Source organism: Somniosus microcephalus, chromosome 27, assembly GCF_052327205.1.
Source record: "Somniosus microcephalus isolate GS21.2 chromosome 27, FLI_Smic_1.0, whole genome shotgun sequence".
Classification (NCBI taxonomy): Eukaryota; Metazoa; Chordata; class Chondrichthyes; order Squaliformes; family Somniosidae; genus Somniosus; species Somniosus microcephalus.
Window position 1 is genome coordinate 24790461 of NC_141013.1, and position 27283 is coordinate 24817743.

Below are 27283 nucleotides of genomic sequence, written 5' to 3' on the forward strand. Positions count from 1 at the left end.
TCCCCAAATAATTAAAAAAAAGTTTGCCAAACACTTTTTAATGAAAGTGGTGCCCTTTTCAAATTGGATGCATCCTAGATAAATGAAGGTTACAACTTAGTCTATCTGACTTGGCCTTTGCCATTCACATTAGGATTCTGAAATGGAGAAGTAGAATGAATTTATGCAGCCCATTGCATTTCCATATCTGTGATCTCCATTCTGAAATAGTTGCCAGCAACCACACTCCTGCAGATAGCAGGCATTAAGGAAATATTGCTATCATTGCAGAATTATACATGGTTCTCAATTTTTTTTTGCACTTCTCCAGGATTGCTTTAATTCACATACAGCCTTAGGAAACAAGATATAAACCACCGCTGTCTAGCTCTAGAAATAACAGACCCTTTCTTTCATTCCGATATTCATTCGTTGTAACTTAGAACGATTTAAATAGCCTCAACCCAAGCCTACTCATTAGGAGAAAAAAAAAAAAATCGAACTTTCCGAAGCTTGATAATTACATCTTATTTATGGATGCCTCACTTGCACTTCAGGTAGCTCTTAACAAATTGTTGTTTGGAACTGGGCAGAATAGATTTGTTGTTTCCAGTTGCTCTTCCTGTTCTAATTACTACTGTCGCTGAGCACAATGTTCACATATAAATGGAGCGCAAATTCAGCTGGACAATTACAAGATGTGACTCGCATCTTTGCATTCTGTGTTTTCTCTCAGCTGATGGGACTTCATAACTAACACACACACACTTGAAAACTACACTAAAGCTATCCAAAACTCATCTGCCCACAGCCTATCCCACACCAAGTCCCACTCATCCACTAACTGATCTACATCGACTCCCAGTCACCCAATGCCTCAGATTTTAAATTCTTGGCCTGATGTTTAAATCCGTTCATTGCCTCACCCTTTCACTGTAACCGCCACCAGCCCTGCAACCCGCACCTCCCCCACCAATACTCACCAATCCTCCGACTCGGGCCTCTTGTGCACCCACTTCCATTCACCCCACCATTGGCAACCATGCATTCAGTCTGGACCCAATGCTCTGGAATTCCCTCCATAAACCACACTGCTGCTCCACCTCCCACTCCTCCTTCAAGAATCCCCTTAAAACCCACCTCTTTTACCAAACGTCCCTCCTAATATCTGCTCTTTTGACTTGACTATTTTTTATCTGATTACACCTCTATGAAACCAGGAACACAGGGGCAAAAGTAGGCCTTTCAACCCCTTGAGTCTGCTCTGCCATTCAATTAGATCTTGGCTGATCTGTATCTCAAGTAACTCCATTTATCCACCTTGGTTCCATATCCCTTAATACCCTTGCAGAACAAAAATCTATCGATCTCAGTTTTGAAATTTTCTATTGGCCCCCCAGCCTCAACTTTTTGGGGGAAGAGAGTTCCAGATTTCCACTACCCTTTGTGTGAGAATGTGCTTCCTGACTTCACCCTTGAACAGCCTAGCTTTTGACATTGTCTAGAACATCTCTAATTTTAAGTTTATGTCCACTTGTTCTGGACTCGGCCACTATAGGAAATAGTTTCTCTCTAGCTACCTTATCAAATCCTTCAATTATCTTAAACACCTCAGTTAGATTAACCCTTAATATTCTATATTTAAGGGAATGCAAGCCTAGTCTGTGCAATCTTTCCTCATAAGTTTTGTACCAGTCCACTAGCTTTTAGTGATTTCTGTCGATGCAACCCTAAATCTCTCTGATCCTTCACAGTTCCTAGCTTCTCACCATTTACAAAATACTCGGATCTATCTTTCTTGGGCCCAAATTGGATGACGTCCTACTTCTCCACATTGAACTCCGCATGCCACAGTTTTGCCCACTCACTTAATCTATCAATGTGACATTGTTAACTTTCTGCTCCCATCTACACGACTTACTGTGCCACTTAACTTAGTGTCGCCAGCAAACTTGAATATGTAGCTCTATTCCTTCATTGATAAATGGTAAAAAGCTGAGGCCCCAGTACAAATCCCTGGGAGACACCACTAGTTACATTCCGCCAATTGGAGTACATACACATTATCCCTGCTCCGTCTCCTACCTCCTAACCAATTCCATACAAATATAAATCGTTTGCCTCCAATTCCACATGCTTTTGCCAAGTCTCTTGTGTAAAACCTCATGAAGTGCCTTGGGATGTTTTTCTACATTAAAGACATGATATAAATGCAAGCTGTAATTGTATTCAGTCTACTGAGTGTAGGAGCATGCAGTAGGAATTCTGGGTACTTATCTCTATTCAAGTCCCAAGCAATTAATTTTTGAAGCATGATTAAAATAGGTAGAATAATCCCTTTGTATGTTTATACAGAGATCTCCGCACCTCCTCTCCACACCTCATCCCCAAAATGTTTCAACAGATACCCGAAATCTAACCAGCTTTTGACAATGTCGAGAACGCATGCAGGTGTATTTAATTAATATACTCAAATTATTCTTACCAAGCGATCATGTGTATGGAGACTGCTATAACCACTAGACTGAGAGACGTGAGAGGAGGAGCTCCCCAACATTCCTCCATAGCTTGGCTGGTGCATCCCATTTGATGAATTCCAAAGATCAGAAGAATTGTGATTTCCTTCTAATGGAAAAAAGAGATGTTTTATTAATAAAGTTTAATTTAAAGAGAAAAATCTAAGCTTTTCCATTTAATATATAATCCTACTGACCACAGCTGAAAAAACACAAGTTATTGTGCGCAATCAAGACCTTCAATGACACCAAGCCCATGAGCAACATGAGTAATAATTCTTAGCAGACTATGAGGTCAATCTTGGGCAAGAAACAAATTCATTACAAATAGATGTGGAACATGACAGCTTTGCTTTAATAAAACTGATGTTTCCAAATTTCAGTAAGTTTTAATTTATTTGGGAACGACCACTGCAATTATAAAGGTACAGAGTTGACCAGCAATACAGAAATCGCATCCACCACAAATTACAGTGTTATATAGCTCTTTACTAAGTACATTTTTCCCCCACAGACTGTTTTTATAGAATGATTAAAGAACTGCAACTTGCCTTGCATAAAGAATGTACTGGCAAACATGCTGCTGGGTGGTTTGGGTGATGGGTAATTAGGAGACTCCCTGTTGAAGTCATCCGAGTTGGGAGAAGGTGCGTAAACCTGGAGGAAGGAAGAAAAATTAAAATAAAATATAAAGCTGATTTTAAGTTTGAAAAACTTTACAGCTTTCGGCTTCAAGTTTAGGCACTCAAAGATCAGAACAAAAGTTAAAACAGATGATAAATTAAGCTAGTGTTTTTATATAGAGCAGGCTTATAATAAATAAGAATGTCAACTGTACAAGTAGTGACGGTTTTTCTTGCAAAATTTGGTGACGCATGGTTCAATTAATTTAAACAAATAACAATTTGCAGGTTATTTTTTTCCACTTAGTTATGTAACATCGAGCATTCCCAAATGATTTAGCAAATAAATTCATTTCAGATAGAGGGAATTCTTGTACTGATGATACACAGGAAGATCAACGCATTGCATAATTCCATTTATAAATCTTTTGGTATTATAAGTTAACCAAAAGTAATCCAGGTCCCTACCCTGCTGTGTGATCTTAAGTTTCAATATCAAGCAACCTTTCAAGTGCTGTGTGGCTTTTAAAAAGATTCCCATTTAATATGTCAAGGGAATGACAGTTGTTCCCCCAACAAACCTTTGCTTCAAAAAGAGGTGATGTACGAACATTTTCAACTGGCTAGCAGCCAACCATCAGGTCAAGTTTGAAAGTGTTGGGGAAGCAAGAAAACCCACCCCTCCCCATCAAATGCACACTTCTAGTGACAGCATCCACAGATCTGGGGCAGACCAGAAAAAAAACCAAACAAAGCATAACAGCACAACTCAACTCAGGTTTAAAACAGACATTTTTGTTGTGTGTCACTTCAAATACATTAGCTTAAAATAGGTTTAGTGACTTGTGTCTTTGTAGCACAAACAAACAGCATATGCTCAGGCTGGTGGTTAATCCATCACTGTCAACTGGAAACTAAAGAAAAAAGGCAACTTCACTGAGAAGATGTGCTTTATCAATAGGAGAAAGCACTGGATAGTTATAATGCAAAACTTAAATGTCAGCTGCAGCGCACGTATATTTGACATCCAAAGTCACCTACAAGTTCTGACCACTTGAAACTTCAGCGGAAAGGGAAAGGAGACTCCAAAACATTTCTGCGGCACTTCCACTGAATCGCAGTCCAAATTCTCTTATTTTAATACCACATTTACCAAACAAAATTTCAAGCATAAACAGTTCGTGCATTGCTGAAACAAGGTTTATACATATTAAGCACTCTTGGCTCTAAATAAGAGCACTATGACTATTTTGTGAGCAGCATCTGTTTTTTTCTACTTTCTTGCCTGTCCAAAATATGCATACCTCTTAGCTTTTACAAACAGAAATAACTGCTCAGTTATGAAATAGCGCTAGTGCCAGCCTTGATTCTGGGATCAAAGGCTTTGTGCGCCAAACCTTATTGATGTGGTCTCAATAATTTCATTAACTCCAGATGGTGAGTCAATAGTCGGCCAATGCCACAGAAGGACCAAGTTTCTCCTAGTTATAATCAGAACAGTCCACAAATTAGAAACAGATCCCTTGTGTCATCCGATCTCCTGCAACTCATTGCCAATTCCTGCTTTTAACAAGCTACTCGAGTTTCATTTCACTATCACTAAACAAAGAGCTGGAAACCAAAAGACAAACTGCTTAGTATATATAGCGTAATTAAAATTACAGATAAGAGCTCCTATGATTGGGGCTGGGGGTGTGGGGTAGGGAAGGCCTGATCACTATCCAGTTACTCGTGTAGACCGGGCTTGGCTGTGATGATTCTTTCATGTAGCCTGCTGACACTTACTATCAAGGTTCACACATGATGAATGGCCAAGATACCAGATGGCAACGAATGCCTGCGAAAGTACTCCCAACAAAAAGTCAACAATTTCATGAAAGGAAGAAAAACTTGCCGAGAAAATTTGAGGTAAAAAAATTCATTTGAAGCACAGCTCAATAAGTGGTGCTTCATCAGCAATGAAATGATTATTCAAACACCCATTATGAAACAAAAACTGAGTAAAATTTTAATTCCTGAAACCATTTCATAAAGCAAATCTTTAATTCATGGGTTTACAAACTAGAACAGATCGAACAAATAAGCATGTCATTTTTTGAATACGTACAATTTTCAAACAGTATAGATCAGACTAGTCTTGCACCTGATCTATTCCCTTGCTGCTTTGACGTGCTGGTGGAAATGGACATAACCTTCACGCTGAAACATCAATAAAGCAAATTGTAGACAACATGCCTGTCTGGCAGGGAGCGAAGCTCAATAGAATCTTAGAGCAGTCCACAGGAGTTACAGCAAAAAGCCAATAAAACTCATCTCAACCGACACACATGCTAACATTCCCCCCCCACTGCACCCCAAACGATTTCTGAAAGGAAAGCCAGATTAATCCAAAGACAGAAGTGCCCTTCCTTTATTACTTACAACAAACTCTCAAAGTCACAGGCTAATTCTGAACTAAAAGACCCTTTTTTTTTTTAGGGAATTTCTATCTTAAATATTAAGAATACACAAACTAAAGTGCAACAATTGCAGTGGTGCGGGTGAGTGTTCTTTAACTGAGAAATAGCTTTATGAAGAGCTGTCGTCAATGGAAATAGTGGCTCATTCAGATATGATGCAAGTTACTGCTACATGTAACCAAGTAATTAAGGTCGCTTAAATCCAACTTACTTGGAAAAAAAGACCAGAAAGGTCATTTATTATTTGAATCTCGTAGTCGCATCAGCTTTGACCTCATCTCGACTGCATATGCTGAAATATGCACTTAATTATAACCAATTCCCTAAACAAAATGGCCATACTTTAATAAAAGCTTTAAATACCAAGCCAGAAATTACACAAGTCCCATGGTGAGAAGACCTTACTTAATATCAATGTGTAAATATTTAAATCCCACCACTGGTCCCTTACAAATTTTAAACAGAAGTGGGGGGGGGGGGGGCGTGTGGAGGGATGAAAGGGAACAATGTCATCAATAAAATGATATGCCACAGGATTTTGGAGGACAATTTAATACCTGGATTATATCTCTAATTTTTAATGCGATGAAAATATTTTAGTAAGGCACTCTGGCCCTCAACTCCCAAGATTTGACTATTTAACTTTGAAAAAGAAAAATATAGTCACTACAACAATAAATGGACAAATTTTAAGTCAAGAAATGGAACAAGCCACTGAGGGGAGGGAGAAGACAGAAGCATCCATTTAATTTTCTCACATTTTATGTACCACCTGTTTGTTGATCTGCAAAACAGCATGGATAACAGAAGCCTGAGATCAGTCTCTGGTTCAAGTATCCAGCCATACAGAGTGATGCAGAAAGATTTAATAAAACCTAACAGTATTAAACATGTTGCGCTATTAACTTCAAACTTTGGCTATTTCCTATTTTACAATATTGTGTTCAGGTATTCTTTTTAACATGGATGGATTTTTCTAATTTCTTCACGAGTCTGTCTAACAAGTATAAAAGCAATGAATGTCAAAGCCTCTTCTGTGCTACATTTTTGCAGGCTAAAATATAAAGTCAACTACATTTAAAGCAAAAGTAAAAAATGGTCCATACAGATTTACAATTTCCCTAGAGGGGAAAACTTCACAAAAGCATAAAAGGCTGAGAAATGAACAATTCCCTTGTTGTTAGAACGTGATAAATTTTAATGCTAAGTATCTAATGCTAAAATACTGCAAAGAGGAGGATATTGCAGGGATGGCATTTATGTTGTATTTGTCCTAGAATAAAACATATACCAGAGCGGTGTGTACTTTATGCTCAGGTCCATTTCATAGGAACAGGAATAGACCATTCATACCCTCGAGCCTGTTCTGCCATTCAATGAGATCTTGGCCAACTCCATCCACCTGCCTTGACTCCATATCCTTTAAGACCCTTGGCTAGCAAAAACATATCAATCTCAGATTTACAATTATTAATTGAGCTTTTATAGAAGAGAGTTGCACACTGCCAAGGCCCTAAGCTCTGGAATTGCCTCGTTAAACCTCTCGGGCTCTTTCTCCTTTAAGATGCTCCTTAAAACCTAGCTCTTTGACCAATCTGTTGGTCATCAGCCCTAATATCTCATGCGGCTCGGTGTCAAATTTTGTTTGATAACGCTCCTGTGAAGCGCCTTGGGATGGTTTACTACGTTAAAGGCGCTATATAAATACAAGTTGTTGTTGTGTACCACCCTTTGCGTGAAGAAGTGTTTCCTAACTTCTCTTCTGAATGGCCTGGCTCTGATTTTAAAGTTATGTCCCCTTGTCCTCGACTCCCCCGCCAGCGGAAAGGGGTTCTCTCTATCTACCCAATCAATTCCTTTCAAAATCCTAAAAACCTCAATCAAATCACTCCTTAAACCTTCTATATTCCAGGAAATATAAATGTAATCTCTCAATAATTTAACCCTTGGAGCCCTGGCAACATTCTAGTGAATCTGCGTTGCACGCCTTCCAAGGCCAATATATTTCAAGTGAAAAATAGGTGTGCAGTATTTACATTGTGGACTGAAGGTTAGATTAAGACAGGGCAACTCCAAACCCAGGTTGTCAATATGAACAAGGTTTAATCTATCTTGTTAGTTACCCATCAGGGCCATCACTTCATATTCTGATTGGGAGATTGTGCAAATACAGTTACATCAATAGTTTCTGTGACTCATCAAGCAGAGGCAGTGTTCAAAATGAATATTGCACTTTAGGCACCCAATGTTAGAATCATCTATCCCAAGGCAAGGTATAGCATAGGTTAGACACAGGGTGAAGTTTCTTGCACCCTGCTCAATCTGTACTCTGCCCAAACATGCCTCAACAGCTTCCTCACAGCACTGTGACATTTCTTTCCTTTTCCCTTACCAGCCAATCTTGTAGGCTCTCGAGACTACCAGTTTAGCACTAATTGTACAAAGACATGGGAAGTATTTGTGCTACAGACTTACCCCAGTAGGAACTGAGATTGCTCAAACAATTTCAAACAGAGAGGTTACCTCCCTCCCATCAATTCAGGTGAAATTGAAATTCAGCTCCCAGACACATCGAAGAGTCACCCAACAATGAATAATTACCAAGAGAAAAACTAAAATAATCCAATAACTTAATGTCTTCAATTGTTTTTATAACGAATTACATTTTAACCAGTGCAGCTCACTAAGCTTTCATGTATCTGGATTACTGACAACTGTGGGAAGAATTAGAACTATAGTAATTTACAGTACAGAAGGGGGCTATTCCATCCATGGCGTCTGTCCTGGCTCTTTGCTAGAGCAATCCAAAACTAATCCCACTGCCCTGCTCTCTCCTCAGCCCTGTATCTTTCTCTGCTTCAAATGTTTATCCCTAGCAATAAAAATTGGTTAAACTATACCAGCAATAGTCTTATAGTAATTCAAATAGCAAGTAATTGCTTCCTGCTTTATAATCTCTGCATTACCTAATCAATGTAGATGGCTCTATAATTCTGTTTCCTTATGATTAGCTTGGCATTTTAAACCTCATTTTTGTGGCCATTTAAATGTCTAATTCAGTACAAATCATACTCATAATTAATACTGGTAGCTCAAGGTCTATAATGGTGTGTGATCGCTGAGCAAGTTTAAGCTTTTAAATCATATTGATGTGAACCAAACATCTATTTGTTAAAATAGTTAAAATATTAGGTGAAAGATTTTCTCTAAACAGCAGAACAATACATCCTAAAATGAGATTCTTGTTGCATTTAAATGGGGTAATTATAGTTTAGGAGAGGTGGATAAATATTCTAATTAGACTTTGTGCAAATCTGTATGTCCATATGGCAACCCCAATATGCTAAACGCACACCACTGCATCACAGCTCTTTCTATAGGCACAAGGTGATCCATCATCTAGTACTGCGATGACCCCAGTCTTTACTGCATGGTAGCAATTTCACTGAAATACAAAGTCAATTATCTCCTACTTTGTAAATGTCACGGTGGTGGGTCATTATCATTTACTTAAAAACCTGAATGAAATGCAAAACATAGAGCCTGGAATGGCATTCAGGGGGCTCAGCTTCAAGCCCCACACCCTCTCTCAGTCTTGACCATCACTTAAACCGACCTAATCTCGAGAGCCTGATTTTCCTGCTTTTAACTCCGTTAAAGATCAAACACCTTGTCGTAACAAGAATTTGTTGGGGAGGAAGGGAAGGGTAAATCTACAGCCGCATCTATCCAAGGAAGGATACTATCCAATGTGGGTCCACATTAACAGCTGCTGTGGAGATGTCCATTGTCCAACAGATCCCATCCTCCCAGCTAAAGGAGAATAGCGCAGACAAGAAAGTAATAATGAATTTATAAAAAGGATCACATACACTGGGGAAGTTATAAAAATGGCATGTCAAAGCAAAGTGATCCTTGCCTGAATCAATCACTTAATATTAAAATAAATCACAATCAGGCCTCTCCCAGTCAAACTATGATCTCTAAGCTTCTGCTTAGGCAAATCAGAGAACAAAAGTTATATTTATAATAAAAGAAAACCAGAATGAACCACCACTGTAAATCTTTGACTTCAAAACAAGAACCATGTCTGGAAGTATACAAATAGATTCATTCATAACACACTGCTTATTTACTGAGTAAAATTATTTTTCAAATGTTTAATGATACCTTTACTGAACGCACTATACCATTATTCAGTTTCCAATATCAAAAATGCAAATTTTACACACAGTTGAAGTTTGTGACGTTTTAAACACACAGTTTACAGGTTACTAAGATTGAAGCTGTAGACCCCAATCCCTCCCAGGATTAACCATGGTTCTAAAAGTTATTGCCCATGCTTGTTGGTGCCTATATTTCATAACTGCACAGAAAATGTTGCAGGCTCTTATTTAGCTCAACTGCCTGTAATTAATTATTTGGAATTCACATAGGATTTTTAGGGCATTGACGTCTGCACACAGGTCTCTGGCATAATTTATTATCTATTTACTCACTGTGCGAGCTCATAAAAGGTGACCTTTGACCTACTGCAGGCACATGCTATCAATTTTCTTTGGATGCCCCTCAACAATATCCACCCCTACTATCCCTTACGAGCTGGAAATACTTAAAAGATCAAAGCTGTGCTTTGTTGCTTCAAGAACAAAGAGCATGTTCTAATGGAGCAATAATGCAAAACACAAAATTACATCAACTCCTAAGTCTACTTACAAGCTCCAAGAACGCACATCACGTACGAACAGCTGCAATTAAATACGACACGCAGCATTTTAAAGAATACTCCACAACCTCCTCACACTTATCAAGTCTAATTCATGCCAGACATAGTTGCACTGCATTTATTAAATCAATTTCAGTTCTTTACATATTTGATAAAGAATGAACCCAATTTATAGAAAAATGGCCACACAGATCTGCATCAAATTAGTTACAAGCTCTAAAATCACAATCGGATTTTGAACTTTTCAGTCTAGTAGCAGAGATCCTGAAATTGTTTACGATGCTGTATTTCCTCATTCACCTGACCCACAACAACAATGTTCTTGGGGGAGAAAAAAACGGATTGGTTACTTCCTACTAACACAATGCATCATGTTGCAGGATAAGGTGTAAACTGTGTGGAAAATCCTGGGTTTCAAAGAGAATATCAGTGACATGACTGAGAATTAGATTTAACTCCCTGTAGGGTCAAGAATGCTCACTTGATTAGAAGCAGATGGAACAATATGAAAGCCAGCTCCTGGACCTCTTCTTTAAACAGGAAATTCAGAGCTAACCAACTGGCTGTTTCTTAATTGTTCCCAGAGATTCATATTGCGCTTCTAACTAAACTTAATTTTTTTTGTTAATACTCTTTGCCTTCATGTTCGATCAATGACCACTACTTAAAAACAAATGATCTGCACTAAAATCTATGCTGCAATCAAAACAGATTATGAAAAAGGTATATTCTATGCACATACGCTTTAATATAACTTTCATAAGAGCTTGAAGTCTTCTTCTTCTGCAGTTTTAAAAATGACATTGAATGCTAGAAACATGCACACACACATTAAAAGCTTTTAAGAAACAAAACTAATTAGAATATAAATGTTAGCTTTTTAACACGAGAATAAGTTACAACTGCTGACAGCTCTGTGTGACTATCTATTGTGCCACTAATCATGTTAGCCAATTACAACACAAATGTTACACAAAGGAAAGCCACACTTACCGTTTTCCTATTGTAGTAATACATAAGTGAATTGCTGCCCATCCCAGGCACTGTGTAAGCACAATACATGTTGCTGGCGAAATCTAGTGCAGCGAGATCAGCAACTGTGCACTTCACAGTGCAACACATTCAACTGCACAATTTCAGGCAGACTAATACCTTAACCTTTCCACACATGGATCTACTCAGAAGGAACTTATGCAAAGTAGGCTGAACCATTCTATGCAACAGCCAGGGGAGGGAAGTTGAGCTTTATTGGCTGCATTCCATATTCAGTACTGGAAGTGGTCTTGCCACAGCAAACACACACACTTATATCGGAACATTAAAATATGGCAGGGGAGGAGAAGGGATAGAAAGTGATCTCCCAAGAAAAGTAGAATGGATAACTAACTATATTTTTTCACACCCTTTATTTCTGCCAGTAGCTTCATTTAATGAAGCAGAGGCTAAAATACAACAAAAGCTAAATCTACATTTAATCTGTTGGTTTTAATTAAATTAGCACACTTGTAGCAGTAAAGACTTTGTCTGATGCACTTCGGGCAACACAGCCATCTGTCTCTGTCCCAAATTATTACCAAGTATGTAAATAAAGACATGAACAAAAGTGCTTTACACGAGAGGAAAAAAAGTGTCCACTGTAAATCCATTGTGCAGAGAAACAGGAACCTGCTCAAATAAAGCTGTTCTCTCTATCCTCATTATAACACAGTTCCCAAGAGCCCACATTTGATACTTGATAATGAGGTGCATACTATAATGAAAGTATGGTTCCTTTATATTGAGATAATGTTGCAACACAGTCTTATAACAACGAGACAGAGCATTAAAAAAAGTCTTCAAAAAGGGAAAACATAAAAGCGATTGAATTTTCCTCACAACTAATTTTGTGTTCTGTATAACGGCGTCAAAAACAAACAACATGGAAGGCATTTTAAAAGTACAAAATACATCCTAGTAGAAAAAGCAAAATCATTAACACGCACACACAATCCCCACTCTGGTAAAAAAAAGCTCAGCAGCAGCTGCAAAAGAACAATATACGTCAGGCTAATAAAATGCCAGGCAAAATGACGTACAACTTCCTCCAGAGACCACGAGGGCCTATTTTGGTCCTGTGAGGCCAGTGGAAAAGCTTTGATTTACAATTAACAATTCCATTCACTGAACCTCCTTATGAATGCTTTGTCTCTTCAGGCAGTGATATGTTAAAAAGGGCTTTAAATCCCCCAAAGTGTCTCTATTCCACGAGATAAAAACGGAATCGCTGCAAAGTATTATACTGATGTTTAAAGGGAGAAAAGGGCATTTTAATAGATAGTAAAATTCTGTACTTTGATGAATTGTTTGAACAGTCTTATGAAAACCAAGACCCTATAATGATTACCTGCATTACATTTCTGAATATTCTAGTATCTCTACTTTAAGCAGAAACTATTTCATTGAACAATACCTCTTTACTGGTCAATAGCAACTCAGTCAAAGCAACTATTTATCCCATTATCATAGAAGTGTTGATCCTAGATTCTGTCTAGCAAGCAAGTCAGCTGGTGACAATGTTGATTTTGAAACTTTATTTCAGCCAGACATGTGACTACCAGGGAGGGTCACTTGGATGACGCGCAGAATGTGACCTGAATTACTGCCATCCATCACCTCGCACATACTGCCTTGCGCAAAGTTTACTGAAAAATTTATTTTTTACAATGATGTGATTTACAGTGGAAGTCAGTACTTGAGAATTAGACATTCTACAGGGCTATCAAGAATTGTTGTGTCACATACAGCGCAAAGCTTCATCTATTGTGCCCCCAACAAGGAGCATCAGCTCTGAACTCAAAAGGCCCCTGCATCCAAATGACATTTCCATTTTAACTCCAACCATCCCAACCACCTCAACCTATGCACAGGTTTGTTCTGTAGAATCTCTCCACCAGCAATTGGGTCAAACTGCCCGAGCAGCCAAGAAAGATACAAAGATCTTAAGGTTCCTCCAAGCTAGGCAACTGATTCGATTAGCCTGGACTGGATTCAAAGGTGAAGATTAGACTTTTTGTAAATACACACACGACACTAGGATAAATATTTTTCAGTGGATTAGAGATTTTGATGAGAGTAAAAATGTCTTTATAAATATAATCAAGCATTCTGTATTCCTATTTGTATTTTGAGATTATTGATGCTAACCTATCTGTTAAGATTTCTGAGCTATTTGACTTTAGACCACAATAAATTTACTTGCATAATGTTAAAGGGGAATGTGTTCTATTGAATCACATAACTCTAAACGCCCTAAAGATGACACCTTCACACTTATTCTTGTTTTGTGGCCATCCTTTGTTACTACGTTTAATATTTTTAAACTATTGGGGAACAGAGGTAACCCGAGAAGATTCTGCGCAGAACTTCCGTTGGTACAAGATTAAGTTCCACTCATTGCACGCAGGAACAGCAAAACATTGCGATGGCACATTAAATGGAATTCTACATAACATGTCCACTCCTAGGTTGTCTCAATTGGTTGTTTTAAAGCATTAGATAGTAATTAGTAAGTGGCAGAAACAGTGGCAAGTGCATGGACATCATTCCATTTATAGCGTACATTATGACAATTCAGTATAATGCCTATCCCTTTAACATAATTTAGAACAAGCTTCTACAAAGAGAATCTGAATTATTGAGATCTCTCTCCTATTGGTAATATTAGAAATTAGTGATATACATTTTCAAACAAACCCACAAAGCAGGTACCTAATTAAAACAAGATGGCAATTTCCAATATCAGATCCCAAGTACCAACAAGTACTCACTATTGTTGGCTTTGCTGCAACCGAGTTACCAGCAGAACTACAGGTACATCCCCCATTTGTTCGCTGAATTTTGTGATCAGTGTCAGTGCGGCCTTAGGGCAACGGATTGTGCTTGGGCACAAAACTTTATTCTGTAACATGGTGCAATAGTCTGCAACACTATTTCAAAATGTATAAATTTTAATTAATTTCTGTTGCAGTTAAATGTTGTGTCTATCCCTAGCAAAGTACAACACTAGGGAGGGATGACTGCCCCCCTAAGTCCAGGGACATCCTTCTTTGTATTGCACACTTGAAAATGCCATGAAAGAATCACCTGTTGCAATTTTTCTGCCTTTTCCATACCACCAAAAATATATTCTTAAAGACTGTAAAACCTATTCCAAATAAAATAGTAATGATGGCTTTCAATATTCCTTCCCTTCCACGGTGGTTGATCATTAAAAACCAGTGCTGCTATAAAATGCCACAGTCTATTTTTCACTGGCATCCTACGCCCCAACCAAACGAGCATAAAAATTCTAAATAAAAGTGCATTCAAATCCCGCTTACTGTAGTCAAGTTTACTTGCTTTATTTGAAAATGATCAGTATTTACTTAGGACAATACACAACTAGCAATAGGTCCAGTATTGCTGTACACTGAACTGCTGGTTCAAACAAGTTACAGAACTTAACCCGCAAATATATTTATATATGGACAAATAAACAGCATTTGAGACAGATTCTTTGATTCCTGATAACTTAGAGCTAGACAACGTAGCTGTAAAATTATAGTGAAACATACCCTTGAATCAATATACATCGACACAAGTTCTCAAGCGCCAGTTTACAGCCCACTTTGGTTACTGAGCAAAAGGCACATGGAATGAGTATCTTTGGTTTAACTGCAGCATTTTCCTTCAAGCCACCAATCACATGAAGCTAGCAGGGAGAAGATAGACTGTTGGCAACACAGTCCAAGAGTCTCAGCACGCCCTTCAGTGTTACTTCATTTTATATGAATCAGTGTTCAAGTGCAGATACCAAATCAGATGCATGAAAAATGTGTTTTAGTCACAGCTTGAAGCAATTTTTTTTTTTGGGGGGGGGGGGGGGGGGTGGGGGAGGCAAGTCAAGAGAAGGCAACACAAAGTAAGGTACTGTTTTTTTAAAATGACATTGTTTTATGTACCTGTGGTTGGGAGCTGAAAGTAAACTTGCGTATGTCCACATCTGCACTAACCAGTAAGCAATGTAATGGATTTCAAAGCAGCACACGAAAGTAAAGCACATTGTAAATAATCTAGATCTGCTACATTATGAAAGATTTGTCGCGTGTTTTTTAAATGCACATGCAAGCTTGCCTCAAATGTAAAACAAAAATAAAAAGCTGCAAATGCTGGAAATACACAGCCGCACCGGTCAAGAGATGGGAAAAGACAGCTGATGATGCGTCGGTTTCTGAAGGATTTTACACCCAAAATGTCATAGCCAAACAGACCTGCTGCGTATTTCTAGCATTTTGTTTTACTGCAATCTGCAAAGGTCAGACAAAGTGGCACATTTTGATACAGTTACATTTGATGTTTAATGTTTCATTTTACAATTTGATTTGCACACAGACATTACAGTTATAATCTTATTTTTTTTCCATTTGCATTAAATGGACTTCACTGCCACTGAAATGAAAGAGGGAGGGAAGGAGAAAAAAAAATGGGATTTTAAAAACAAAAACTGCCTTTGGACAGTTGTGCATGTATCTGGATTTGACTAATTCTGACAGCGTGGGAGAAGTCATAATGGCATAAAATGCATTAAAATTAAAAGTGAGGAAGAGCCATGACAGTATATGGGGTAAAGTCAATGTGCAACTTTGAAATGCTAGATATACACACTGTATTGTACTCTAATTACAATTAGAAGGGAATTTTAGATGTGGATGAATGGTTCAACAACATTTTAAATTAATATATTTTCTCATTTGTTTTACTGCTTCGGTTTAAAAATACATATACACAATATTTTTTTTTAAAGTAATTTTGTATTATACTTCACATTTCAAAGTTAATACAAGCTGCTGCACTTTTCATAATGGCCACCCTGTTGTCATTTATATGGAGCTGGCAATTTTGAAAACAGAACTTACAGCGTCTACCATAACTAAACACTTGAACTTCAGACATCTTCAAAGAAACTCGCGATACTGCTGAATTGAAAGGATCACAATCTAATCAACTGACAAGATTTGGTGAATGGACTAAAAAAAGTAGTGAAAGAGAAATACTGAAACAATGATTTTATTTTAAACATTTGAAATACCAAACATTTCAAAGCAGAACAAGATAAAACAAACATAAATCACAATCGCAAGATGCAATATTCTCGAATTAAAAGGCTATACATTTATTTTGGTGCAGAGCTATTATTACGATCGTCCAATGTGAATAACTAATTGTGGTTGTGGGCAAGAATCACTAAAATAAGCCTGAATTTTAATTTCTGAAAAGGTGTTATCTGACCATCATGGTCAGTGAAATGTTAAAAAGTCACATGCATCATTATAACTATATTAAGTATAATTTTAAAGGAAAAAAACACTGAAATAATCTGTACAAGCAACATGGACCAAAACCAAATATCCTACAGACACTGCCATCTAGTGTTGCTGTATAATTATATAAGGCAATTGCAGATTCTAATACGATAGCAAAATACTGCAGATGCTGGAAATCCGAAATAACAACAGAAAATGCTAGAAAAACTCAGCAGGCCAGGCAACATCCGTGGAGAGAAATTAAGAGTCAACGTTTCGGGTCTTGATAAAGGGTTTTGACCCGAAACGTTGACTCTAATTTCTCTCCACGGATGTTGCCTGGCCTGCTGAGTTTTTCCAGCATTTTCTGTTATTGCAGATTCTAATAGTTGCAGATACAGGAGTGATTACTGTACTATGAAAGATATGGATAATGGGGAACAGTAGTTTGTAGCAAGACAAACTACAGAGTAATCAGATTCCTTGCCTAACTCACAAGGTGGTTTAGATCTCTCAAACAGCTCTCCGTCATGCCATTAATAAAGTATTTAAGTAGTTCCAAAATAATTTTATTTTTGGACAAGTTAGCTGTGTTTAAGATTTTCCGCTTGATATCCAGACCTGTGCTTTGATAAGTCTACGTTTGCTGGCTGAAATCTTTTGAGCAGGGTCACAATCTCTCGACGGGTCGAAGAGAATGAAGAAAAGACTAGAAGGGACAAGCTGGAAAAACAAGATACAGGGGAATGAAGTCATGGGGGGGGGGGGGGAAGAAAGCGAGCAAGCGATGGGAAGGAAAGGAGTGAGACATGAAGGGGGAAGGAAAGGAGCGAGACATGAAGGGGGGGGGGGGAAGGTGAAGGGGGAAAGGAGAGAGAGAGAAAAAGGAGAGAGAGAGAGTGAGTGTGAGATGGGGGAAGAGATAGAGAATGACATGGGGAGAGAGATGGTGAAAGAGAGGGGGGGGAGAGAGAGAGAGAGCGAGGGGGACAGAGAGAGAGCGAGAGAGCGAGCGAGCGCGAGGGGGGACACACGACACAGAGGGGGGGGACACGACACAGGGGGGGGGACACGACACAGAGGGGGGGGACACGACACAGAGGGGGGGGGACACGACACAGAGGGGGGGACACGACACAGAGGGGGGGACACGACACAGAGGGGGGGGGACACGACACAGAGGGGGGGGGACACGACACAGAGGGGGGGGGACACGACACAGAGGGGGGGGGACACGACACAGAGGGGGGGGACACGACACAGAGGGGGGGGACACGACACAGAGGGGGGGGACACGACACAGGGGGGGGGACACGACACAGAGGGGGGGGACACGACACAGAGGGGGGGGACACGACACAGAGGGGGGGGACACGACACAGAGGGGGGGGACACGACACAGAGGGGGGGACACGACACAGAGGGGGGGACACGACACAGAGGGGGGGACACGACACAGAGGGGGGGACACGACACAGGGGGACAGAGGGGGGACACGACACAGAGGGGGGGGGACACGACACAGAGGGGGGGGGACACGACACAGAGGGGGGGGGAACACAGAGGGGGGGGGAACACAGAGGGGGGGAACACAGAGGGGGGGGAACACAGAGGGGGGGGAACACAGAGGGGGGGAACACAGAGGGGGGGAACACAGAGGGGGGGAACACAGAGGGGGGGAACACAGAGGGGGGGGAACACAGAGGGGGGGGAACACAGAGGGGGGGGAACACAGAGGGGGGGAACACAGAGGGGGCGGGGGGGGGACAGAGGGGGCGGGGGGGGACAGAGGGGGCGGGGGGGGGACAGAGGGGGCGGGGGGGGGACAGAGGGGGCGGGGGGGGGGACAGAGGGGGCGGGGGGGGACAGAGGGGGGGGGGACCAGAGGGGGCGGGGGGGGGGAGACCAGAGGGGGCGGGGGGGGGGGGGGGGGAGACCAGAGGGGCGGGGGGGAGACCAGAGGGGGCGGGGGGGGGGGGGGGGGGAGACCAGAGGGGGGGGGGGGGCGGGGGGGGGGGGGGGGGGGGGGGGGGGGGGGGGGAGACCAGAGGGGGCGGGGGGGGGACCAGAGGGGGCGGGGGGGGGGGGGACCAGAGGGGGCGGGGGGGGGAGACCAGAGGGGGCGGGGGGGGGGACCAGAGGGGGGGGGACCAGAGGGGGCGGGGGGGGGGACCAGAGGGGGCGGGGGGGGGGGGACCAGAGGGGGCGGGGGGGGGGGACCAGAGGGGGCGGGGGGGGGGGGGGACCAGAGGGGGCGGGGGGGGGGGGGACCAGAGGGGGCGGGGGGGGGGGGACCAGAGGGGGCGGGGGGGGGGGGGACCAGAGGGGGCGGGGGGGGGGGGGGACCAGAGGGGGCGGGGGGGGGGGGACCAGAGGGGGCGGGGGGGGGGGGACCAGAGGGGGCGGGGGGGGGGGGACCAGAGGGGGCGGGGGGGGGGGGACCAGAGGGGGCGGGGGGGGGGGGGGACCAGAGGGGGCGGGGGGGGGGGGGACCAGAGGGGGCGGGACCAGAGGGGGCGGGGGGGGACCAGAGGGGGCGGGGGGGGGGGGACCAGAGGGGGCGGGGGGGGGACCAGAGGGGGCGGGGGGGGGGGACCAGAGGGGGCCGGGGGGAACCAGAGGGGGCCGGGGGGAACCAGAGGGGGCCGGGGGGAACCAGAGGGGGCCGGGGGGAACCAGAGGGGGCGGGGACCAGAGTGGGCGGGACCAGAAGGGGGGGGGGAAACCAGAGGGGGCGGGGGGCGGGAACCAGAGGGGGCGGGCGGGGGGCAACCAGAGGGGGCGGGGGAGGGTGGGGGGAACCAGAGGGGGCGGGGGAACCAGAGGGGGCGGGGGAACCAGAGGGGGCGGGGACCAGAGGGGATGGGGACCAGAGGGGGCGGGGGAAACCAGAGGGGGCGGGGGAAACCAGAGGGGGCGGGGGGAGGGGAGAAACCAGAGGGGGGGGGGGGGGAGAAACCAGAGGGGGCGGGGGGGGGGGGGGGGGGAGAAACCAGAGGGGGCGGGGGGGGGGGAGAAACCAGAGGGGGCGGGGGGGGGGGGGGGAGTAACCAGAGGGGGCGGGGGGGGGGGGAGAAACCAGAGGGGGCGGGGGGGGGGGAGAAACCAGAGGGGGCGGGGGGGGGAGAAACCAGAGGGGGCGGGGGGGGGGAGAAACCAGAGGGGGCGGGGGGGGGGAACCAGAGCGGGCGGGCGGGAAACCAGAAGAGGCCGGGGGGGGGCAGGGACCAGAGGGGGCGGGGGAGGGGGGCGGGGAACCAGAGGGGGCGGGGGGGAAACCAGAAGAGGCCGGGGGGGGGGGCGGGGCGGGGACCAGAGGGGGCCGGGGGGGGGGGGGGGGGAGAGGAGAGAGCCAGAGGGGGCAGGGTGAGCCAGAGGGGCCCGGAGGGGGGGGGGGGCCCAGAGGGGGCGGGGGGGGGGGGGGGGCCAGAGGGGGCGGCGGGGTGCCCAGAGAATGCCAGAGGGGGGCAGAGACTGAGCAAGAGAGAGGGAGGGTGGGAGGGGGTAGGCCAGCGGGGCGGGAGGGGGAAAGGGAAGGGTCGAGAGGGAAAGGGAAGGGGAGGGAAGGAGAGACTGACATTCTCTTGGCTCTCTTAAAATTTCGATTATGGGTGCATGAGCAATAGTGGTGGGATCCTCTGCTTAAAGTGTAGACCAAAACCAAAATTGATAAGAATTAGCGATCAATTATGAACCATTTTGGTATAAACAAAAATATAGTATTCAGTAAACTGCTGGTACGTTCAAAGTTAGAAAATCATCCAATACTAAAATCTAGTGTTAAAAATGTGATCTTTCAAAAAAGATTTACCTCTTAGATCAGATATCACCTTATTAGCTGTGTCGCCTACTGTGTGAAAGGCTATCTATCACGATGGATTTCATCTAGAGTCATTTCACGTCCCAGTCCATTGTTTGTTGTACTTTCATCACTGTATGAATTTCTGCATGAGATCACATTTTAAGTTAGATTATCTAAGACTATTGTATCGTCATTTCATTGCGCTTTGACCAGGGAAAGAGATGTCTGTTGCTGGTTGATGCTACTCACCTCCAATTGGTCAAAACAGAGGAAAAGCTAAACAAAAGCTCAACTCAACCAGTACATTTAGGACAAGCAAACAACGCCCTCACTTGTTACACAGGTTCTGATTACATGGCAAAATAACATAACCTCTCGTTAAATATTACTTAAACACAGCATTATAAAAACTAGACTACAACTCTATACATCATAAAAGTGATTGTTTAGCTCCCACCCAGCACACTCTTCTGACCACATGATTTCAAAATGTCAGTCACTGAACAAGCCAATTTCAGTTTGAAAGAAAATAACTTGCTTAAACCTTAATGTGCGATAGTTGCCCTTCACCCCAAAATCAAATCTGATTGAATACTGTAATTATTTTGAGTAAAATTTGTAGAATCCACCAAGCTCCAAAAAGTTCTTAATGATTTACTTTAAATGGCTACATCTTCTTCACAGAAATCTAGCTTGTTACAGGTAAATCCACATGGAAACCTGACCACACATCTATCTGAACAGTTGGTAGCATGAAGACAGCAATTTCCTCCAAGTGTTGCCCATTAGCACGCACATTACTACAACACTGAATTACAACCTATGCAAAATTCAATGGTTTACACAGCTGCACAGTTCTAAGCAGGCAGTAAAGTGGTGCAACTTCTGATTTCCAGTAGATGGCACTTTTATCAACAGGTTACAATGGATTTGAATAGTAACCCTAATTTAAGTAGTTTGACAGGAATGGAAACAATCTAAATGTAAATAATAAATGCACTCAAAGGCACTTTTAACCTCGAGGCAGTGCCATCAATGGCACATTCACTGTTCTCCCACCATCAATAGTACTCACAGAAACCTAATGCAACCCAACCTGTAGCGTTCAAGCATCATTGACCCAGATTTCGGGGGGAGGGGTCGCAATCTGCCACTATTTTTTGCACCTCTGTCCCTTACCATTTAAACAGGCTGCTTCTATGTACTTGAGGCACCACACTATTTCAAATCATGATACAAGCACACAATCCTTAAATCTAGCCCACTATAAGATCCACCAGAACAAGATTCTTGTTTGAATGATCTGTCAAAAACTGGATGACGACAATCTTGTCATTCACTACCAGGGATCGAGACAGCATTGCTGGCTTCAAGCAAATTTTCTTCCTATACTACCTCGACTAATACAGAATCACATCAGGCTTTGAGGATGTGTCTGCAGGACACCAACTTCTGAACACAGCCTCTTTCCACAAGTATTTTTTAAACCACTGCCAAAAAAAATTACACAGTGCATAATCTCGAAGGTGAACATTTTTTTTCTTCTACAGGCTCTTCACTAAGCCTCAAGATTTCAAAACAAAAATGCATAAATATACCTTTCCCCTCACTCTTTTAACTAACATACTCAGTTTTACATTTGCTGATGAAACTATGCTCACATTATCCTTTAAATGTTTTGCGATCAATTATAACACTGAACTGTAATAAATAAAATGTAAATTGCTAACTATTTTTAGCTAATGCAAATTTTCCTGGCCTAGGGAATAATGATTGGAAGCTTTGTGTTTGTTCTGTTTATCAAGTAGCTATTCAGCCTCTAGTGGGCCAAGTGCTTATGCAAGCACGCCTTTTAAGAGAGTCTGCAGCTGCACTCACGGCTTCCAGGTAGGCTGCAGGTTTTATACACAGCTGCCCACAGCTACACTAACTACTGCAGTCCCATCTGGAACGAAGGTCATAGATATTTCCAGGATCAGGCTTTGTAGTTTAACAGAGACAGCTCTTGCTAGATATCTTGCAAAATCAGTCAATGCAGAACAAAAAATGTCTTCATTTCATGCTGTTTCTGTTACACACCATGCATCGACTATTCCATTCAGCATATACTCATCCAAGTGCACCTGCGTCCATATGTTAAGTGAAGTGCTGACAAATAAAAACCTTATAACCATTTGCACAACAAAGAGATGTATCCTGCAAGGCAGCATCACTTTCTCTCTTTCTCTCATGTTTGTTTCAGTAACAACCAAGCTTCCCTTGGCACCTAGTGCTTTTTTTTTACTTCACACAGGATTATAAACAGTCATTTACAATTTTGTTGTTTAAAAGAATAAAGCACATTTAATGCCACGGAACACCCTGAAAGCATTAGATTATCAGAGCTATTAATGATTTTTACCAAAACCTACCAACCTTTATTCATCAAAGCATTTTATTCTCAAAGGATAAATTTCAGTGCAAAGAGGGATCAACAAACGAGTTGCTTGAAAGCCTTTCTGATGTAAGCCTGAAGTTAGGAAAGGCTTAATGAAGGCTTTAAAATCCACCAGGGCTTCACAATGAACATCTGACTTGGTGATTTATGCATATTAATAACCTCAGCAATCTGAGTTGTACATGTCCTCAGAATCTTAATGTCTTCAGCTCCACTGGGATTATTACAAATGTAAATTTCTAAGATTCTGAGCTATTAATCTCTGTCTGTCCTCCTGTTCAGCAACATAATGACTAATTAAACATCAAAAGACCTGTACAGGCGATCTTCTTTGACAGCTTCTGTCCTGGTTTCCCTCCCAAGAGGGGATTCAAATGGCTGGGACAAGGGGTGAGATTGTACAAATAAGCCACATATCATCATTACTAAATCTAGCAACTAGACATTTGCTATCAATTTTAGCATTGCACGTTATTTCATTACTATCTTTTGTGGTCATGTTCACAGCATAAAATTCACAAAAACATTTCATTAAAAAAATGATGACAATAAATTATAGGTGCACATCACATCATAACAGAAAACTATACTCACAGATGAAGGCAAACCAGGAGGCACCTTTCTTACTTTCTTAGTCTGTGAGGGATCTGCACAGGAAGAAACAACATGTAATAATAGGTTATGACTATATGGTAAAATTATTATTTTTTTTTTTAAATGAAGATTTTCGTTCCATTAAAATTATAACATTAACAGCAGTTTGATTCTTTACAGACCATTGTTACTGGCAACAACTTGCATTTATATAGCACTTTTAACATAGATAATCATCCCAAGGCACTTCATTGAGACATGAGGAGAACTGACACCGAGCCAGAAGAGAAACGTTTGAAGGGGTGACCAAAAGGCGAGTCAGAGTTCAGTTTCTTGGAGGGGAAAGGAGCTGGAGAGAATGGGACCTAGGTAGCTGAAGGGACTGTCAGCAATGGGAGAGCGAGGGGGTGTGTTCCACAAGAGACCGGAATCAAGAGGAACAGAAAGAGCCTTGGGGATAGGTAGAAGAGCTTCAGAAATAGGAAATAGGGAAATTAAATGAGCATCGGGCAAGAATTTTAAATTTGGGGCATTGGAGAATCTGGAGCTAATGTAAGTAAGTGAGGATCAGTGGCCTTGCCGGTGAGGGAGGTCATCACCCCCCCCACACAATCAGAGAGATTGGCCAACTCGGCCTTGCAGAACAGAGTCATCCCTGAGTGGGTTCCACTAAGGAGGATAACGTAGGCTCTTTTCAATGACCACCTGAAGAAGTCAATTATTCTTCCCTGCCATATTTTCTGCTGCATCCACAGTATGTGTTAGAAGCTTTCCTGAATTGTCTGACACAGTTCACTCTATGTATGTATTTGGATAAAATATACGACAAAGCTCGTAAGCTCCAATCAACTCTACTCCTCTGCTTCCAAGTTGCCATACATTTTGCTACTCAACTATAAATATAAAATCTGATTATTACGTGAAAATATAGATAGAATGTATGCCTTCAAAACGGTGACCGAATAACATCTGCAATTCCTGGTCCAATTGTATGTCGCCCTCAAACCTCGCTTCACCTGAAGACTACACTTGGCCTTAATCCTATTTTCCCCCCATGTGCAATACCACAGATCAACTACTGATACATTCTCAGTCTTTAATCTGCAAGCAAGTCCAGTTATGTAACACTTACTTTGCGTTAACTGTCACAAATAAACTTATCTTACCTGTCACACTCCCAGTCAGGCTTTTCTATTGATTTTTCTTACCTGGAGTCTTGCATTACTCGATCTCCAAGACAGGTGGATGAGTTCCTTACTTAGCTTTGGAACCCAGTCTTCAGCCCAGGTGGATCTGCAAGCTTTCTAGGTAAGCTTCTCAGCTTAAATTTAGGTATTGCAAAAAGGTTCCATTATCATCTTGTAGACCCATTGTGGCCTGCTCCCTCTGTCGTCACCAACTTCCCTGAGCTTATCCTCGGCTGCCTCCTCACCCTGCTCCCTGCCACATTGGAAGCTCTGTTTCCAACTCTGGGGCCTTTGGACCCACCACAATAGTTTCCACTCCAGTTCTGGTTCATCCTCATGGGAAAAGGGGCAGCGTGAGGGGGGCCATATATGAAGGATTGGAGTGAAGAAAGCAAACCGGGTTTGGGGTGATGAGTGAAAGCAAGAGGACTAGTGGGTAAGCAGTGATGGGGGTTGAGAATGATGGGACTAAGTACTAGACAAAGCAATGGGACTATGGAAATGGAAGGAAGCAGAAGAAACAGGCATCTGAATGCCAAGGAAGTAGAAGAGGCTGGAGCTCCACCTTCTTCATGCCCCTTTCCAGCATCATCCTGCACCTCGGCCAGATCCCTATATCCATTTTCCTGCTGCTTCGGCCAGATCCCTCCACCCGCCTACAACTCAAAAGCCAGCCTCCGACCCTGGCTGGATCCCTCCATGGCAGCCCAAAAGTTGCCCAGTGGCCCTCAACCCTAAAGCAAGCCTATGGCCCTGGTCAGACTACACTCTACACCTGTGACCTGCCGGTCCATGACTGGTCTCCTCACCATTGCCATGTACCTATCATCACAAATGCAGCCTGTGACCATGAATGGCTCTATTCCCTGCCCAACTAGGACCTCACATTTGTCATCAGAAAATGTGGTCTGCACCCTCCCCGGCTCGCCACAGAACAGCTCCCACTCAAAAAGGAAGAGGGAGACAGAAAGAAAGAGAGAAAAGGACAGAAAAAGAGTGAGAAACAAAAGAGACGAGAGGGAGAAACAGAGAAAAAGTGGGGAGTACAAGAGAAAAAAGGGATTAAGCAGCGCCATAAACACAATAGACAGGGAAGAGACTTCTGACTTCCCATGAGCAACACCATGGGAGATCCACTAGTGATTTAAAAAAGTGTTGATCCTACAAAGGATGGGCCAGGAAACGGAACAGAGAAGTTACCAATTGAATTATGCAATACACCCCACCCTTTCACTTTAAGGCCGAGTTTATCTCAAAAATGCTTCTCATTCTCTAAAGCTCTAAATGGGCTCACAAACTATGATTGTAAACACAAACCAAGAGCTGGTGTGTCATGAAGCGGTCTTCTGCGTGGATTTGTAGTCGTAAAAGGATAGTACACCGTTCCAGGTTTTCCTGAAGATGGTAAAGGCCCAGGACTGCCTATTCCCACATCTGATCGAAGAATACTGGACTGTAAAACAATGCAACAATATAATCACTTAATTCTGCACCACTGCTATGCTTGATAATATCAATCATACAATAACTTCAAAGCATCAGCACTGGATTTCCAATCATGATTCATCTTGAAGCTTTCCTGTAAATAAACTGAAAAATGTTTCCTATTTTGAGATTCATTAATCTTGGCATCGCCTTTAAATGTAGTAGAAGCAACTTTATGTTAAATAGACCAAAAAATGATTTATTGAGGTTAATATTTAGTATTCCATTATTAGAGTAAAATGAAAATGTACAAGAATACCCAAATTCAGCAGACAATTTTCATGCAGCTCTATTCTTTTTTGATCTAAAGAAGAGTGCTGCAACATTAACCCAAGATCAAAATATGAGGCAACAATAAATAAGTTGCCTATCATGTTTGCAAGGGGTTCAGCTGTGGGTTTTATTTAAACTTAAAAACATGAATTAGTCATTTTAAATGATTTGGAGCAGATTTTTTTTTTTTTTTTTATAAAGAAAGGCCATACACACAGACACAACTATAATCCATCTAAATGCAACTAACTCACTGATCCTTTGTCTGAAACAGGATGTAATCCCACATGAGCAACTGCATGACAGAAAATCATTCAAGACTAATAGTTGGATATCCTGTTTAGGCACAGAACTCCACCTTTTAAAATAATGGGTGTGAGATTTAATTCAAAAATTGATTATTGTATTCCACAACCCCCAAGTTTAACCTACAAAAATATCAGATATTTAACAAGACATTTGGACTCATTACAGCAAATTTACTTCAAAAAGTGGGGGAAATGCAATGTTCTCATTTGGCACCAGGCTCTCATTTATCGTCATTAGAAAAGTCAGTTGATTTTATTTTCATTTGCCAATTTGATTAGTCACTCGTATATTCAGTTTAAGATCAAAATAAGCTGGACACGATACAAAAATTACATTTCCGTACTTCAACATATTATGCAATTATGCTGGTTTAGAAGTTATAAATTTCCTGGCCATTGTTCATTAATTATGTGCATTCTTAAATCTTTCAAGGCAGATTTCATTCAAATGATATAAATACATCCAAGAGACACAAGTTATGCATACAGGCTTATCTTCACAAAAGTCTGCTTCACATCACTACTTTATTCAACTATGCCATGATCCACAAGCAGGACACCAGCACATGAATAA

General features: G+C 42.3%; 1 protein-coding gene across 17 annotated transcripts in view; it reads right to left on the reverse strand.

The window, feature by feature from the left end:
- The window catches only part of tcf12 (transcription factor 12), a 295499-nt gene that overhangs the window by 93406 nt on the left and 174810 nt on the right, over positions 1-27283 (reverse strand). For 12 of the 17 annotated variants that reach the window (XM_085968734.1, XM_085968731.1, XM_085968732.1 and 9 more), the window contains 4 exons: positions 25961-26096; positions 23457-23509; positions 3047-3152; positions 2465-2604 (listed from right to left, as the gene is read on the reverse strand). In XM_085968734.1, coding sequence (XP_085824860.1) covers positions 2465-2604; positions 3047-3152; positions 23457-23509; positions 25961-26096 — 435 coding nt within the window. Of the gene's footprint in view, positions 1-2464; positions 2605-3046; positions 3153-5225; positions 5425-11296; positions 11437-16236; positions 16260-20434; positions 20542-23456; positions 23510-25960; positions 26097-27283 lie in introns of those variants that run through there. The other 5 variants (XM_085968743.1, XM_085968742.1, XM_085968739.1 and 2 more) reach the window with 5 other exon arrangements.